The sequence below is a fragment of the Anopheles merus genome, chromosome 3R, assembly GCF_017562075.2.
Source record: "Anopheles merus strain MAF chromosome 3R, AmerM5.1, whole genome shotgun sequence".
Classification (NCBI taxonomy): domain Eukaryota; kingdom Metazoa; phylum Arthropoda; class Insecta; order Diptera; family Culicidae; genus Anopheles; species Anopheles merus.
Window position 1 is genome coordinate 13,468,032 of NC_054084.1, and position 16,517 is coordinate 13,484,548.

The window sequence follows — 16,517 nt, forward strand, 5'->3', positions numbered from 1 at the left end:
ATATTCACAATGTAAAATAAATTGAAAAAAACGAATATTAAATTGAACAATAATAAAAATTGTCTACAAACAATGGAAAAATGACAATGTATCATAAGAAAAAAAAGTAGAAGAAACTGGCAAAAACCTTTAGAAAATTTAGTTAATATGCTAGTAATTGTTCTGCAGCAACAGTTAAAAAAGATATAAGCTATTGATAAATATAGGGACGAACTGTGGATAGTTCTGCAACTTGATCCTGATTTAACCAACGGTATGAATACAAGAAGAATTTTGAATTATTTTTTAAACGTTTAAAAGCTCCCAAGCATCCAGATTTTGCACTCTGTGCACATCAAAAGGCAAAACAGAAACCAACCCTGTTACATGAGCGTTTCATTTGCTACAATAAGCAGTGCTAAAAAGAAAAAATGAAAAGGCTACACATCGCGCATCGCCAAATAATAATGGATGGCACAATCCGTGTGCACTCTTTTACGATCTCTTCTCTTCTCTTCTCTCTCTCTCTCTCTCTCTGTCTCTGTCTCTTCCATTGCATCCATGGCTCCTTTCACTTTTACTGTGTGCAGAGGTTATATCTAACGTATATATTGGTACCACAAGCCATACAACGTCCAGTGTCCACCAGCGCACAATGCAGTACACGCAACTTTTTGCCACACAACACAACCACAACAACAATCGAATCGGTGCATAAGCTCCTCCGAAAAAAGGGTTTTGGGGGGAACGTAAGATAAACAATATCACGTAGGACACAAACACATTCAATGAAGACCTGGCACAGGAAGTTCAGCTCTTCCATCGGACGGACCCAACCCAACATCATCCAGACATTCGCATCACAGGGACATATGTTCAGATACGGATTGTGTAGGTGTGTGTGTATGTGTGTGGTGGGGAACACAGTTCCGCGAACGGGTTGGGCATACCAAACTTACCCTTATGTTTTCCAGTTCATCCTGTGTGACCTGGAGCTGCTGCATCAGTTCCGGAATGGAGACGCGGCTTGGTGAGGCGTGTGCCATATCGCTGATACGGTCTGCCTGTTCCTGCCGCTCCGCCTCCTGGCCCTTGGTGTACATGTGCAGATACATCTTGTTCGCCTTATCCTCCTGCTCCTGCAGTTGAGTTTGCAGTTTTTCCAGCTGCTTCTCCAACTCTCGGATGCGCTCTTTAGCCTACAATTTAAAACCAGAATCATTTGTTGTATGTTGCACCTTGGCACTGTGGCCACTTAGCCGCCACCCACCTGCTCATAGTCCGGCACCAGATCGCAGTAGCGTGTGTTGGACTCGGCCAGCTTCTGGAGCAGCACCTCAAACCGATCGTTGTTCGACGTGCGCAGCTGCTGTTCCTCCGACTGGTGCTGCTTGATCAGCTCCTCGATGCGCTCTTCGTACAGGGCAACGAGCCGCTTCCGCTCCGCATCCATCTCCTCGTCACTGCCGCACGCACGGTCCTGCGTGTGCACGTACGAGTCCTTCGAGTGGATCGACGACGTGGTAATGTCCTCGAAGTGTCCCGAATCTGCGAACGAGCTCTGCATCTCGGACGTCGACAGCTTGTCGATGAACTGCACCTGATGGATGCCAGCCTGCATATGGTGATGGTGGTGGCGTGGGCTCGCCTTCGCCACCCCCTCATCGATCTGGTCGACGATGGGCGAAATGTCCTGGCTCGAGCTGGGCGTGTTCACATCGTTCGTGGTGTTCTCCCGCACCGTTACCGCATCGCTCGAGTTGCTGCGCTCCTCCGGCGAGCTCAGCGATGCCTTGAACAGGCGCAGCTCGACCACCTCCTTCGTGAGCCGCAGGATCTCGCTGTCGCGCTGCTCCAGATCGCACCGCGCCTGCGAGAGCAGCTCCTTCAGCCGGCGTATCTGGCGCTGGGCGCGCTGCGTCGGCGTCAGATAGTCGCCGCCGGTTTGTCCCGCGTGGCTCGAGCAGTGCACCACGTACTTCATCTTGCGGCCACTGAAGGTCGTGCCGTTGCGCGCGACGTACGGATGGTCGCAGGACATGCCGCTCGCCACCGAGCTGTAGCTGTGCAGCGAGTCTAGATCATCGTCCAGATAGCTGTTGATTGGGGACTCGGGCGAAACGGGTGGCGTCTTGGGACTGAGGCCACCGCCGACTGCACCGCCGCCGCCGGCGCGCTGCAAACCCAGTCCGGAACCTCCGCCCGGCGTTTGTGGAGTTCGGGGCGTTCTTTGACTACTACTGCTACTGTGTCCGGAGTTGACTAAATTCAAAGACTAGTGAACAAGAGAGAAAAAGAATGGAAAATAAAGATCAATCATTTGCTAGTTCATTACATCCCATCCCTTTTCTCACAGTAATGTTGCTCATCAAAACCAGTAAATTACCATCATTTTCGACATTCTTTCCCATAATCTGCCTGCCGTTCGATTTGGAATCTTGGCTCCTCCTTTCCCGATACTGCTCTTTGCGTTTTTCGTCTATCAAAACTTCAAAGAGCTATCGCTATCGGATTCACCTTGACGTCCGCAACACTAGACACCACAGCACTGCACCACGTAAGAATTATTTGTACTTCAGTTACAAGCTTCTAGCCAAAGGAGAAGCTTAACGAGTACCCTTTTTCTCCAGATATTCCTTACTCTACACCACTCCACTAAGTTCGTTCACTAACGCGTTTTGTACTGTGTTATAGAGTGATCTTTGGTTTGGTCTGTGAAAAGACCCCCCAAATGCCAACAGCTCAATGGCACCAGATAGCACCAAACCGTCTATTCCGTTAGTTTCACTTCTACTGAATCTCTCGCCCAATCCAATGCCTCCACTCGACACTGCAAAAGCGTTTTTTGTACTGTGCGTGGCGGCAAACAGTGGCAGCGGAATTGCTTAAAACAGCAACAAATACACGTTTCCGATCAGCTAACCGTTACAGCACAGCCACACACTGTTCGCCAAGTTCAGCCAGGTCTTCACACAAGGCACAATACACGCACCCGCTAACAAGAGCGCGTTGTCTTCGCCGTTCCGAGTACGCCTACTACACAACTACAGGAAAAGCGAGCCACCACTTGACCATCACCAGAGAGCGAGAAACGGCGGTTGGCGTTAGTTTTCTTTGTAGCAGTGGAAACTTTAACACGGTCGAGTTTTTTAGGGTGATGGAGTGTGCACAGTTCGCTAGCTTTGGGTCAACAGTTTGCCAGTGATGCCTTGACCAAGCGAACGAACGAGCTGGGGTAAGAAGGAATGTGGCTCAAACTAATCAAACACTAACTCTGCAGCTTCTTGAACGAAACAATTTTCTAATAACATGAGACACGTTCTGGATTTTCGTTTCTTTGTACTGAAATCTTCCACTTTGCGCTAATCGTCACTCATGCGAAACAGACTCTACTACTCACACAAATAATGTTCTTTTACGTTTTTGATCTATCTTCCATTCCATTTTCTGGTTCCGGCGCGGCTCCCGCAACCCACACTTCATTCGAATCTTATTCTCCAATGTTCACACAAATACACACTTCGTGTTCCGTTGCTTTTTCAACGTCTTGAAAGCGCCACGTCTTTTCCACTAAACCCAAAACCCTTAATGCCCCATCACACGCCAACCACACTGAGAATGGCCGCCTTTGCCGATAGAGTTGAAGTGGAAATTCGGACGGTAATTGATCATTTCACCGCGATGGAAAACGGTGAACGGTTCAAATGCCTGAGAAACCGGCCCAACAACGAATGCCCAACAACCGACTTCCGTCCGATCGCACTTAATGTCCGCGAGAGAATGAATGGAACGGTGAACTCGGTGGACTGATAAGACGGCATTCGTTTGGTGCATCCATCAGCGGACGCCCGCGCTGGCGCTAGGAGAGATTTCGATGCGAATTATTGTTGGTGCCTCCAATCCAAACTCGGCACCCCACATTCATCCGACGCAATCAGGCACATCTCATCCCCCCACCCGTTTGTTTCGTGTGTATTTATTCATTTTTTTGTGTGCTTTTTATTTCGAGGGTAGTCAATCTATCGAAAGAAAAGCAAAAGTTTTAGCTTTTTCTTCTCACACCTTGGAGTGTTGTCGGTCGGTCGTTATGATTTGCAGGGATGGTTTGGATGGATGGAGATAGATGATGATAGCAGCGTACGATCGCTTTTTTGTTGCTGTTTGCTGTGTGCCTACTGTTTTCAAACAATCAAATCGGTGGTGTTCCACCCACCGGACCATCTCCATTACTACACGGACAACACATCTTTCTTTACACATGCTTTTTTCATGCCAGCTCCCCTCCTTTCTTGATGCTTTCTATACAATCAACCAGCACACGCCGGGAGCGATAACTATCGAAACGATTTGCCATTTCCCTGGTGCCGCTCACCTGGTTCGGTGGGCCTGGGAAAGGTGCAAGCGATAGTTGTTGTTGGCGGGGGGCTTCGACCACTGTCTGTGCATTTTCGTATCCCGAACAAGCGCCATCATCTTCAACGGATCATCATCCTTCAAGCGGAGAATGTACACGATCTATATGCCACCGCGGCGGCGGCGGCGGCCACCAGCACGCCTCCTCCTATCCCACTCACTATCAGGTGTGTGAGTGCAAGGCACCTCCCCAGCCACCGCAGCCTGCAACACAGTGGTTTGTGTGTTTGTTAAATGTAGATCAGATGATGGAAAATCGGACCCATAATAATCGAGCAGCACGCGCAATGCATGTACGAACCAACAAGCCAAACCACACCCCATCGTGCCCCAGCGATTGCGAATTATACCACGGGCGCAGACCCAGGGGGCTGCTGTGTCTCGCGCGCGGGGTGATTTACGATTACCGATTATTAAAACCAGCGATTGTGTGCTCTCCCTGGTCCCCATGCATAAAGCGAAAACATTCGATTTGTTTGGGCGTAAGTTGTTCTTTTTTTTCTCTCTCTTGCTTCACTTTACCACATGGATTGCATATTTCTGGTGAGTGATCATTGGTGATAGAGAAAATCGGTTTACGTGTTCATATAAGGGTAAACTGTACGATTGATTACTTCACATTGAGAGCAATTTTACAAGACGTGATACTGCAGCAATTGCACTGGAAACGTTTAAAAGATACAATCAAATGTTGTAGCAAAGAAATAAAGAAACGGAATTTTTCATCATTTGGAAATGGTTTAAGATCACCAAATGGAAGTTGTGGGCAAGATAAATTAGAAAACGATTCTGCCGGCATTCAAAGGTTCCGATCAGGACGATCAGATGGTTTCAAGTACTACTCCAATTATTGAAAAGTGCAATATGTATCTTAAAATGATACTCCTTTCTTTTCTTTTATTCGGCACATATTTTCCAAAAGATCCGTTTTTAACAGAGATTGTTTGAACATTGTGTTGATATTACCGAGCATGTGGTTCACAAGCTTGATTCGGTCAATTCTGAAAGAATGTTTAAAATATTGCCATCTGATAGCGACAGGTAATACAGAATGTAGTCGTAGATCAACTTAAACTTCGACTACGGTTAAATGAATCCAACACAAAATAAAAACCAGATCTAACTCCGCAATTCGGGGCAAGTCTGGTCGACTTTGGACGAGCCCGGTTGTGAATTCTTCAGGGACAAAGGCCACACGGAAGTCTTTGTATCTTAAGCAACTTTGACAATCCGTAGAATTTTGAAGATTCGTAAATCTTTGAAACATCGTGGAATTTTGTATATTCATGATACTTTTAAAATTCACAAATCCTGAGTGGAACTAATGAATCTTTTGAGAAACTACTGTCTCGAATATTCTGAGATTCATCGCTGGTTTTCTTAAAATAGTTCTTGAATTACTTATGTATGATTAGGGTATATTGGTTAGTTTCAAAGATTCATTCAGACCATATCCATAGACCACATCATATGTATCTGCATCGGATTAAACCTACTCCTATGTGAAGTATTGCATGAATGATTTTATCACTGGGATCCAAAAAGTAGGTTAATTGTAGGATGGTTCCATTGAACTCTTGTATCCTGCAGCTGCGGCAAGCAAGTCACACTGTTAGTCACACTGTTACCACGCTACGGTAGTATTGATTTTTCCATGTAACTGAAATTACACCTAGAAACACCTGGCACTAACATAGACAAGCACCAGCTACCATAGAAACTATTTGCTTGGAACTGGATCGTAAGTTTAATCTATTCTTTTTGATAGAGCGTTTTTCACTCAGCTACCTTAACACGCAATGCAAAACGTGCCCTTGATCTCACAAATCGTAATGAAGCACTATTTGCCAGCTTGCAATTTGCATGTTTTGTGGATTCGATTTAGCATACTCTTCTTAATATTCAATACACACCATCCAAATCGATGCATCCACCCTCTTTTTCCCTCATTATAGTGCAGGGACAAACATCGCTAGCTCCAGCACACTGCACCGTACTCCGTGTTGACACACCGTACAACACCAGAAGAACCCTTGAACCCATCACACACACAAACTAGGTCACCTTCGGCAATGCCGGGTGTTGATATTTTCCATTATGTAATCCCTACACACAGTACGTTCAGGGAAAACTTACCATGCCACGCTCATGCTGCTTCTGCTGACAGCTGATGCTGGGTTGCTGCTGTTTCAGCTGCTGGCACGTTCCTTTCGATTTGCAAAGCCCGGACGATGTGATGCAATTGGTGTGCTGAGTGTGACCGCCATCACTGTGACCGCCGTGCGGTATTACACCGTTCGGTACGGGGCCATCCTTTCCGGTGCTGGACGAAACGGCGAATGAATCCACCTCGTCGGCGACGTCTGTGGCAGGATTCGAAGTTGCCATCGTTGGTGAACGTTGCTGCTGCTGATGGAGGCCATGGGAAATCGATTTACTGCCTCCGTGCAATACTGTGGCTGCCGTATTTTTCGTCTTCACTCCCGATCCTTGCATGACTAGATTGCTTGGATGGCTGCCCAGCTGCTGCGAGGCACCACAATCGCAATCGCAGCACTCGCTCCGATAATGTTGGTAGTCATGGAAGCTTCGGCTGGTGCGCATGCGCAGCGAGAAGGACCGGCAGAAGGGTTGCGGGATGCGAGTGTTTTCATTTTCGCCAGGATACGCGCGGCGCTGCGAAACCGGCGTTACCGGTTTCGACGACATTGCTTGTTGGGAGGAGAGTGAGTAGCGTTACGAAGCGTTACCACCGGGAGCGATGGAAAGACTCGGGGGCCCGGTAAACATCAAACGGTCGACACGGTTGTAAAATTTTAAATTGTTTGCTTCTTTTTGCTGTTTTTCTCCGCTCTTTTTTCAAGCTTGGCTTCTTTTTTCAAGCTTGGCCGCTAGGCCAGCCCCAGGGCGATGGTGTGAAGCGTTTACTCCGTGGGGTGAGCAAAATAAGCAAAAAAAAAAAGAACTCAAAAGCTAAACACAGAAAACACCGAATCACACACCCCCTCTCACGCTGTGATGTTGTGTACGCCTGCAATGAAAGAAGAGGAAAGACACATTGTAGTTGAAAAAATAACACGAGCGAAACAACAACAGCAGTACATGTTTTAGAAAGTGCCGCTGTAAAGCGATCCCGCTGGCGCCACCCCTACACCACGGGGGAGGAGGTCACCGATTTCGAGTGGCGGGCGAGTTGGCGCCCCCGGAATGGCCGAGGCGGACAATAATAATTATCTAGCGCTTCTTGCGCTATTATCGAGTGGTGTGCGCCCCAGTAGCGCAACGTAATCAGGCGCACAAAACGAATAAGGTTGCGCAGAACAACCAGAGTCCGCCAGCGCAATTTGCAACATTCACTCAAGACGATGATTTCCGCGGAAAGAAGGTTAGCACAACAGAGAACAATAAAAAGCTTTTATTTATTGCTAAATTCTATGCCGCTTCTACTACCATGTGTGCGTTATCTTTTATCAATTAGTTTGATTAATCGCAGAGGACTTTCGTTGGATGTTGTATAATGTTGTAAGCAACGAAGCAGAAGAACAACAAAATAACTTTTTATGTCCCCCCGCCCAAACTCGAACTTATCGATCACGTCATTGACAAACGTTATTTTTTCGCTTGTTTTGCCATCGCGTGTCCATTCCCCATGTTACTTATATTTATATATATAAACCACCCACCGGCGCGGGGCGATAGTGCATTTCAATTGACCAAACTTTCAAGGTTATGCCAACGGACCATCTATTTGATTCGATTTACCGCCAAACCAAGCTCCCTCCCCTCCTGGGAAAGCAAAGCAAGAAACGCAACGCCAGCGCAAGCCCCAAATATCACCTTGAAAGGTGGAACCAATGCCGTGGTACGTTGCCGCTGTGAAAAGTTGAATGTAAACGTTTCCTCTTGCGAAGTCGTGTTTAATGGCCCAAAATAACAAACGCGTGGCTTGCGGCTGGCGGTCAAACGCCTCTCCGGGAATGGTGGAGACCTAGCCCGAGTCACGCCATATCACGATTAGTCGGGGAATTGTCTTGCACTAAAGTGTATGTATTCATGTGGCATGCAATCGTTACAATCATTACAAATGAATACAATTCACAGGCTGAAGTGGCTCATAAATGCTGATTTGTCGCATTGATCTAGCTTCAGAGAGCTTCAGAACATTCTTGAAAGCTTGTGCAATAAAATAGTTCTCACAACTATTGCTATTCGTATAATTAAGCTTGGGTTAAGCTTTTCGCCCGTTTTAATATGTTGCTTTAAGTAGGATTAATACGGGGAGCCTCGATCAGGCTAGATCAGACGATGCGAACGGAGGGAACTTTGTTGCTTGTTCTAATTTAATGCTTAATTAACAGAGATTCATATTTCAGCAGTTTCGAAAGCACCACGAGCTGCTAATGGTTTCACACATACATTTTCCCTCATTTTCCATTTTATTTCCTTCACGACAAGCATCTTACTCTCACCATTCGTTTTCCTGAATTTTATCATAAAATGCTCAGCAATCCGGCAATTATACATTGGACGCATTCTCTCCTTTCTTTTTGAGCCAACAGCTTGGTAAATGAATCATCAATCTCTTAATTTTCGTCAAGAAGGACAAAGCGTCAAAGCGGAAGAAAATGCCAGAAGGAATGGACATGAAACGTTCATAAATTGGCAAAAAATAAATCTGGTCATTGTCCAGCTAAAACCCTCATCAACAACAACAAAAAATGAAGAAAACCGAAAAGTCTCAAGTTTCAGATCTCTTTCAGATGAGAAAAAGCTTAATTGACACAAAATTATCCCACACTCTTCAACTGCTCAAGTTCCACACCCGTTCGACTCGTCTCTCTTTCTCTCTAGCTACTTTTGTTTCAATGTGGCAGCATGTTATCCAGCAGCTTTCTTTTCAATTTTATCCAGCAGGGGCTATCAACGGATAAACAATAATGATACACCGTACCGTACATAAATTATGCTTTACATGAACATTTCTACCACTTTGCCGTTTATTGCACACATGCTTCAAGCGTTACATTTTGTATATTTGAAGGGCTTTTCTGATCTTAGATAAAGAAAAACCAGCATCACAAAGTGGTTGAAACTGCATACATGAATTACACAAAAAAAAACCTCCGAGCAAATGACGTCAAAGCTCCACATCTGTCACCGGAACGCGGCGCACGGCCCACATTCACACTATCAGCCAAGCAAGTTATGTAAATTTGCCACCCCAGCCCCAAAATGACGCACGACCACAGCGCCGACAGCCAGCGAAAATGGTGGAAAAACGGGAAAAACAAATGTTGCGCTTCCTGCAACGAACTCCCCCCGCATTGATATCGGTTACGGATCACGCTGCCCAAGCGGTACAATGACCACTGCTGCATCATACCGCTGCCCAACACAACAACTTCCGGTCGTTCACCTTGCATAGATTATAGTTTTATTTTTTCTCTTTTTTTTTGGTTGAGGCGATCGTGTGTGAGTTCACTTTTTTCACGCTTGTTTGAGAGAAAAACAAACCCCCACTAGTATGAGAGGAAAGCAGAAGAAAATGCTTTAACCTACGCCCATTTCCTATTTCGTACGCGCACCCGTCGTTTGTTGTTTGCCCTGTGCGGCAGCGACTGCATCTTTCCTCTTCACTTGTGTGCCCGTGTTGCGATGAGTCAATCTCGGAAGGAGGAAAACAGCAACATCCTCAACTGAAAACATTCGACTGTCCGTACTGCCTAGTTACTCCACTGATCCAGTAAAGCACAAGACTATCACGTTCGTATAGAGCGAGAGATACACACATACTCTTGCTCTGCGATTTAGTGCAGGTCGAAGTTGCTGTACAACCTCCTTTCGAAGGAAAACGGGGCCTTGCTGTACACAAGCAGAGTTTGTTTTTCACCCAGTTTGTTATGCGCTAGTTTTAATGGCGCTAGCAAACATGAAAGGTATTGCTTTTGTGCTGCATTCCAATGGGAGCCTAGTGGTTACATATTTCAATAGCCACCGTAAAGAAGACTCACTGAAGCAAACATTCGTTTGACTTTAGCTTTGCCATAACATGCACCAATTTACATTAGCAGAATCTTCCACTAACAAACACTATCCTCTTCCTTCGATGACTTTCAATCGTTTTCCACCTTGCGCATCGACAGCTTGTGTAGCCAATGGGTTGATGTTTAAACCATGAACTAGTCTCGCACACGTCCACACATCAATTACCTAACCGAAAAGATTTAATCTTTTGCACACCTCACGATGACGCATTTCACAGCTACTACTGATTGATCGCTTTTTTTGGTTCCTCTTTTCAATCTCTTTTCTGGCTGCCCAAGCTGAGGTTGTTTTCATGGGAGAATTACACAACCCCTTACGGTGTTGTTTAGCAATGACGCAAACTTTGTTCTGCTGAACATGCTATAACTATAACATGCTAAACTTCTCAAAATGATCTTCCAAATATCGCATTTTCAATTGAAATAAAATCAGCCAGAAAACTTTACATAATTAACATCTTCTCTTCAGGGTAAAGAGTATCTCGAAAGTATCTGACATTCCCGAATCTTCCTCAGTGCCTTTCTATAAGGCAGGATAAAAACCGGCTCCTATACGTTCACTTTAATTTCATTTCATTAGTTGAGTATACGAAATATTCAACCAAGTCCTCTCAAGGCACAAGACGGCGTTTACAGCTATCAACTGTTACACAGCCAGGACGACAAGGTTAAATAGGATAATCAGTTGGTTATGAATAGCGACTTAGTGGATATTAGAATTGAGGCACAGTCAACATGCTATGCTATGTATTTGATCCATGTGCCACACGAGCAACCTTAGAAGTTAGTCAATGCTCAATGCCTGCATGTCATTCTGTCCACTTGATCCTACATACCTTCTTCTTTTTCTTATATTTGGTAAACGTCCTACGCGGACATGCCGACGCCTATATACAGGATCTCAAGACTTTATTCAATACCACGCACAGTCCGACATAGTCCTTGATACGGGGAACGATCCATTCTAGGATTGAACCCACGATGAGCATGTTGTTAAGCCGTGCGAGTTGACGACTATACCACGGGACCGAAGATGTAAGATCACAAGTGTCGGCATTTTGAATCCGACATTGAAACCAACATCTGGTAGAAGTGAAAACGATCTTCCAACGACAAAAGCTTCCTAATCTTTGGAGAAGGCAAGCTACGGACGGGATAAGGACAAACGATTCTGTACGTACCGCCCATATCTTCGTTAGATCGTTTGCAAGCATTGCTGAGGGCCAATCTTTCGGGTGATCAACACCGGAGAAACTCGGCACGTAACATGCCCGGTGTGTAGTATCTCATTTAAACCATCTCAAAACCAATTAGGTCATGTCATTACTTTAAAATAAATAAATAAAAATACAGCATAAAACATAAATATGTATAACACTCGCTTTAGGAATATTCCCGGCCGTAACCTTAAACAAACAACAACAGCACTGCCCTTCAGGGAATCGTCCATGTGTAAAATTACCAATTAAGGCTGCGTTAATAAGTGTCCGTTGAGTGTTTCAAGCGATTACGTGACAGTAGTGAAGCTTTCCACGAATTACCATTGGCACGGTGCCGCTGGTTTAGACTGGCCTCCTAGGCTATCGTTAAATTTTACGCTACTCATAATCAATTTCTCAAATGATTTATCGTAGAGGATAATGTATTGATTCAGTAATAATTCATTGATTATCTAATCAAATCAGAATAAATTAAACAACAATTCGTATCTTATTTATAAAATAGTACATTGATTGTGAAATGTGTAACTAAATAAGAAATTGCATTGAAATTTTAACAAACAGCTGTTTCAATAAACTGATATGTGTTTCATCAAGGCCGGTCTCATAGTACAGTCGTCAACTCGTACGACTTAACAACATGCCCGTCATGGGTTCAAGCCCCAAATGGACCGTGCCGCCATACGTAGGACTGACTATCCTGCTATGGGGGGATCAATAAGTCACTGAAAGCCAAACCCACAAGTAGTGTGGTACAGGCAGGCCTTGACCGGCAACGGTTGTTGAGCCAAAAGAAGAAGGAAGAAGAAGTTTCATCAAATAATCCATACCACAAATTCCCTTTAATTAAATAAAAAATATTGCTGAAATACTGTTTCCCCTTCCCTCTCACCCTGCACTGATCAGTTTTGATCGGTTTGTTGTTGGTTATGTCTTCATTAATTAAATAGAAACATCAAACACTACCCGACAGATCACGCCAAAATACTTAACCCAAGCAATGTGAACCGATTTCCATCTAGCGCTCGGATTAGTCCGCAAATGATTCGCAATGCAATTATTGCGTTTTTTTTTGTTTACCACACCACAACGTTCGTCTTCTTCGCAAACGATTGCCAACCCGCGAACAAACGAACGAACGAAACCGCCACTCAAGCGGGGAAGGTATAATAACTCGTTATACACATATCGGTGTATGCAGCAAGTGCATTGCAAACGGAAAAAGATAATGCAAAATTACTGCAATTTTCCTCGCAGTGAACTAATTCCACCAACGAGTGCCTCCGTGTGCTTCTAGAGTGATTTGCAGCAAACACAATCGAGGTGTTACATAAATTAAATGACTTTTCCAGCCATCAACCGGAGCGGTTCAACCTCTTCCCTGTAGCTAGTTTACTGTAAGTGTCGTTGTTGGAAAATGCAATAACAACAGCAAAAAACACTCTCCGAAACTGCAACGGGTTTGTCGTACCGGCGGAAATGTTTAAACTGTGAAATTTACATAACAATTCCAAACAAACCCCTGTGGAATGGAAAAGCGTGGCACCATCCTGGACAACACGTGATTGGCTGGTGAGAGGGGGAATGGTTGGGGGAGGTTGAAAATGGCTGGTTGCCAAAAATTATGGCATGTCGCACACGGTGCTGCAGGTTTGGCCCGCTGCGGTTGTTATATATTCCAGTTAACGATTGGGCAGTCTGCGTTCCCCCCATTGTGTGACTGTGTTTTTGCTGAATTCATACAATCTGACGATGAGCGACAAAAACATGAATATTAACATGGGCGCATGTTTCAAGATTTACCGTAACGCACATTACCATAGCTTAATCATTACATTACATTCAAAAGTTGTTAGTTTTTCAACTTTGATGGTCGTATTTTAGTTATTTCTTATTCTAGCTTCCGAAAGCAACACTATAATGTTACAGTTAAGTCGTGATGTTTTCAGTCCTCAGACAAGTATGATAGCTATGGGTAAATGTTTACCAATAGTTATAAGAAATAAGACAACACTTTGCGTAAAAAACTGATGCAGAGTAAGTATATATGTAGATAAGTCGGGTACGAAATACAGGGTTTCTCTAGCCAGCTCAACATCGGAAACGAACAATTCGATCCCGTAAAATACATTTCAACAATAACAATGGAAACCTTAATGATCTGTCATTGGTTGCTCGGTACACGCGCGACATTCATTTGACAATGTTGAATTGGGATTTTACGGATTGGAAATGAAGATTATAGCGTTAAGCTGGCTAGAGAATTACTGTAAGAGTACGAAATGATAAGAAATGTTCATTTTTAAGGGCACTGTTTTAAAACTATTCATTATGATAACTGAAGACGTTCAGACTAGATTTTAGAAATGTCAGACCGAAGAACATAATTATATGGGAGGCTTTGAGACGCTGTGCATTATTGTTGCCCAAGAATACATTGATATTGGAGAGTTTGTAAGGATCTATCCACCGTACAACAATGTTTCACCGGAGTTACATCAAACCATATATCAAACCAAACATATTCTCTAGTACAGTAGTCAGTACAGCAGTAGAACAAAAATCCTCTAAACTGATCAAACGCATGGTTTAGGAAGCAAACACTACTAGACATACTTTAGCCATGCTTGCTTGTATCTAATTTTACTAACCGAAAACTATAAATAGATTCTCAGAATTAATAAGAGCATTAGGAGTGAGTTAGCTACTTGTAGTAGTGCTATACAATTTGTTGAACAATGAAACATGTTTAAGGTTATGTGGTTTGGTTCGGTGATATGGAATTTCGGTTTGCAAAAATCTCAATAAAGGGTAAAATAGGCTCAAGATATGGACTTCTCTGCATCATTATGTATTGGGTATAAAAGGGTAGAGATTGTATTCTAGGATTAAGTAATATGCAAGTATGATTTAACGCTAATTCCAGTTCAAATTCACTTGATCAAAGAATAACTGTGATTCTCTAATGAAATTCAATAAATGAACCCAGACAATTGATCTTCTTTGAAAAAAGTTGGCACAACCGCTCCAAATTAGCATCATGATCATCAAGATTCCGAATGAACTAAACAATAAAGCGAAATTTACTTTCTATCCAAAATAACTCAAATCTACTCCAATCATCAAAAAGATATAAGATGCTACAGATAGTTACTTCATCCCCATTAATGAAGAAGTTAGATTGTGAGCATCAGATTATGTGCTGCCCACCGGTGCGTACCGATACATCTTCCCGATGCGCTTTGAGCGGCAGCTCCGTGGAAGGTTTTCCATCAGCAGTAATTAAGCTGCGGCTAAATATTAATGACCATACAGCGTTCCATCCATGCGTTGAGTTGGGCAGAGAGGGATGGCTTACATCATGGCGTTATCACGCTTCCTCGCTTTTATCTGTTGATGCATCACGCCCAGTAGGTATCAGTTATTAGTAATGAGCTGTTACGAACAAAACACAACCTTCAGTTCCGGTCAATGTCTAGCACCCCGGATAGAACCTAATCTACGCGGCTAATTAAGATCTACCGCGGGCAATCCAAAGGGCTAAGGGCACTCCACTAAATGGTGCTTGCGAGCCACTGTACCCATTTCCAATGACGCTGAATGCCTCACCCAAATCAAAACTAGCGGACCGAACACGCGGGCAAGCTTTTCACCGGAACATGGCACGATTTTCACACCACATTTTGCTCACCCTCTACACCCCCCCTACAATCACCATTTCGCCGAAGGAAAACTCCCTCAACGCGTCGATTTGCGCGGGGTGCTTTTGAAATGGGGTCGGCATGGCGATTATTTTTCATTGCTCGTTGTCTCTTTCTCTCTCTCTTTCTCTCTTTTCAACGCGGTACAATTGTACTTTGCTTTAGTAGGCCGCGGCGATCCATGCTGGTGGGCTCGGTTAAGCCCGGCTTGGAAGGCCTCCTCATCAACAGCCAGCCATCGCCGTTTGCCGCGCATTTTTCTCGAAAGCTCGCCCGCAACCTTGAGCTCACCTTCGGCAAAGGCCTCGAACGTGTGTGTATGTATGTGTGTGGTTTGTTTTGCTGTGTAGTTGCGCCGAAAAGCCTTTGCTTCACCCCTAGGATGCGCAAACCATTTACGATTCCACTACAGCAAACGGCAAAAAACAGCAGCAGTAACAGTAAAAAAAATCGTTCAACAAATCGTTTCATGAAAATCCAATACAGCCCTCCAATTTTTGAACTACACGGTGTAGCGGTTGATTGCGTCGGTAAGCGCCCGCGTGCTGATTGATTTTGAACGGTGCTGCGGTGCGGCCTCGCGGGCAGGGAAGCAAATTGTCACGGGAAAAGCTTCAAGAAGTTCGGTTACTAACAACTTTGGTGATGCATTTTTCGAACGGAAAAATCAATTCGCCAAGCTTTCCAATTGTGTTGCGAAAAAAGGGACAAATTTAATTACCTGCTGACAAGGTGTGAGCACACAGCAACCGTGTTTATCACGGATGGAACGAATTATTTGCATTATAGGCGAAGAGTGTTTGTGTACAATCATTTTCTAATTGGAAAGCACAATAAATAAGTTACAGTTTGCTAATACTAATAATACAAACTAGAAAAGTAATTTCAAACCTGCTGCAAAACAAATCACATTGTAACTAATTGGAAACAATCACATCGTACAACTACTGTAGCACCCTAATCCCTCATGAACCATTTAAACAGAAAATGCAAAAGTAAAAAAAAAAAATTACCCACGTTGGTAAAATCACTGACGAACGAAACGAAGTAGAACAAAATAGCAAATGGCAAAAGGGTAAAAGCAAATCCGCATATTACGCAAGCGTTGCTGTTTATAGACCAAACGCACCCATCATATTGGAGCACGTCAGAACGAGAGC

At 44.2% G+C, this 16,517-nt stretch overlaps 1 protein-coding gene across 6 annotated transcripts in view; it reads right to left on the reverse strand.

The window, feature by feature from the left end:
• The window catches only part of LOC121595824, a 31,316-nt gene that overhangs the window by 2,019 nt on the left and 12,780 nt on the right, over nt 1-16,517 (reverse strand). For 5 of the 6 annotated variants that reach the window (XM_041920075.1, XM_041920074.1, XM_041920076.1 and 2 more), the window contains 3 exons: nt 6,529-7,423; nt 1,250-2,254; nt 939-1,178 (listed from right to left, as the gene is read on the reverse strand). In XM_041920075.1, the coding sequence (XP_041776009.1) occupies nt 939-1,178; nt 1,250-2,254; nt 6,529-7,101 (1,818 nt within the window). In that variant the 5' untranslated portion in view covers nt 7,102-7,423. Of the gene's footprint in view, nt 1-938; nt 1,179-1,249; nt 2,255-2,365; nt 3,767-6,528; nt 7,424-16,517 lie in introns of those variants that run through there. The other variant, XM_041920078.1, reaches the window with a different exon arrangement.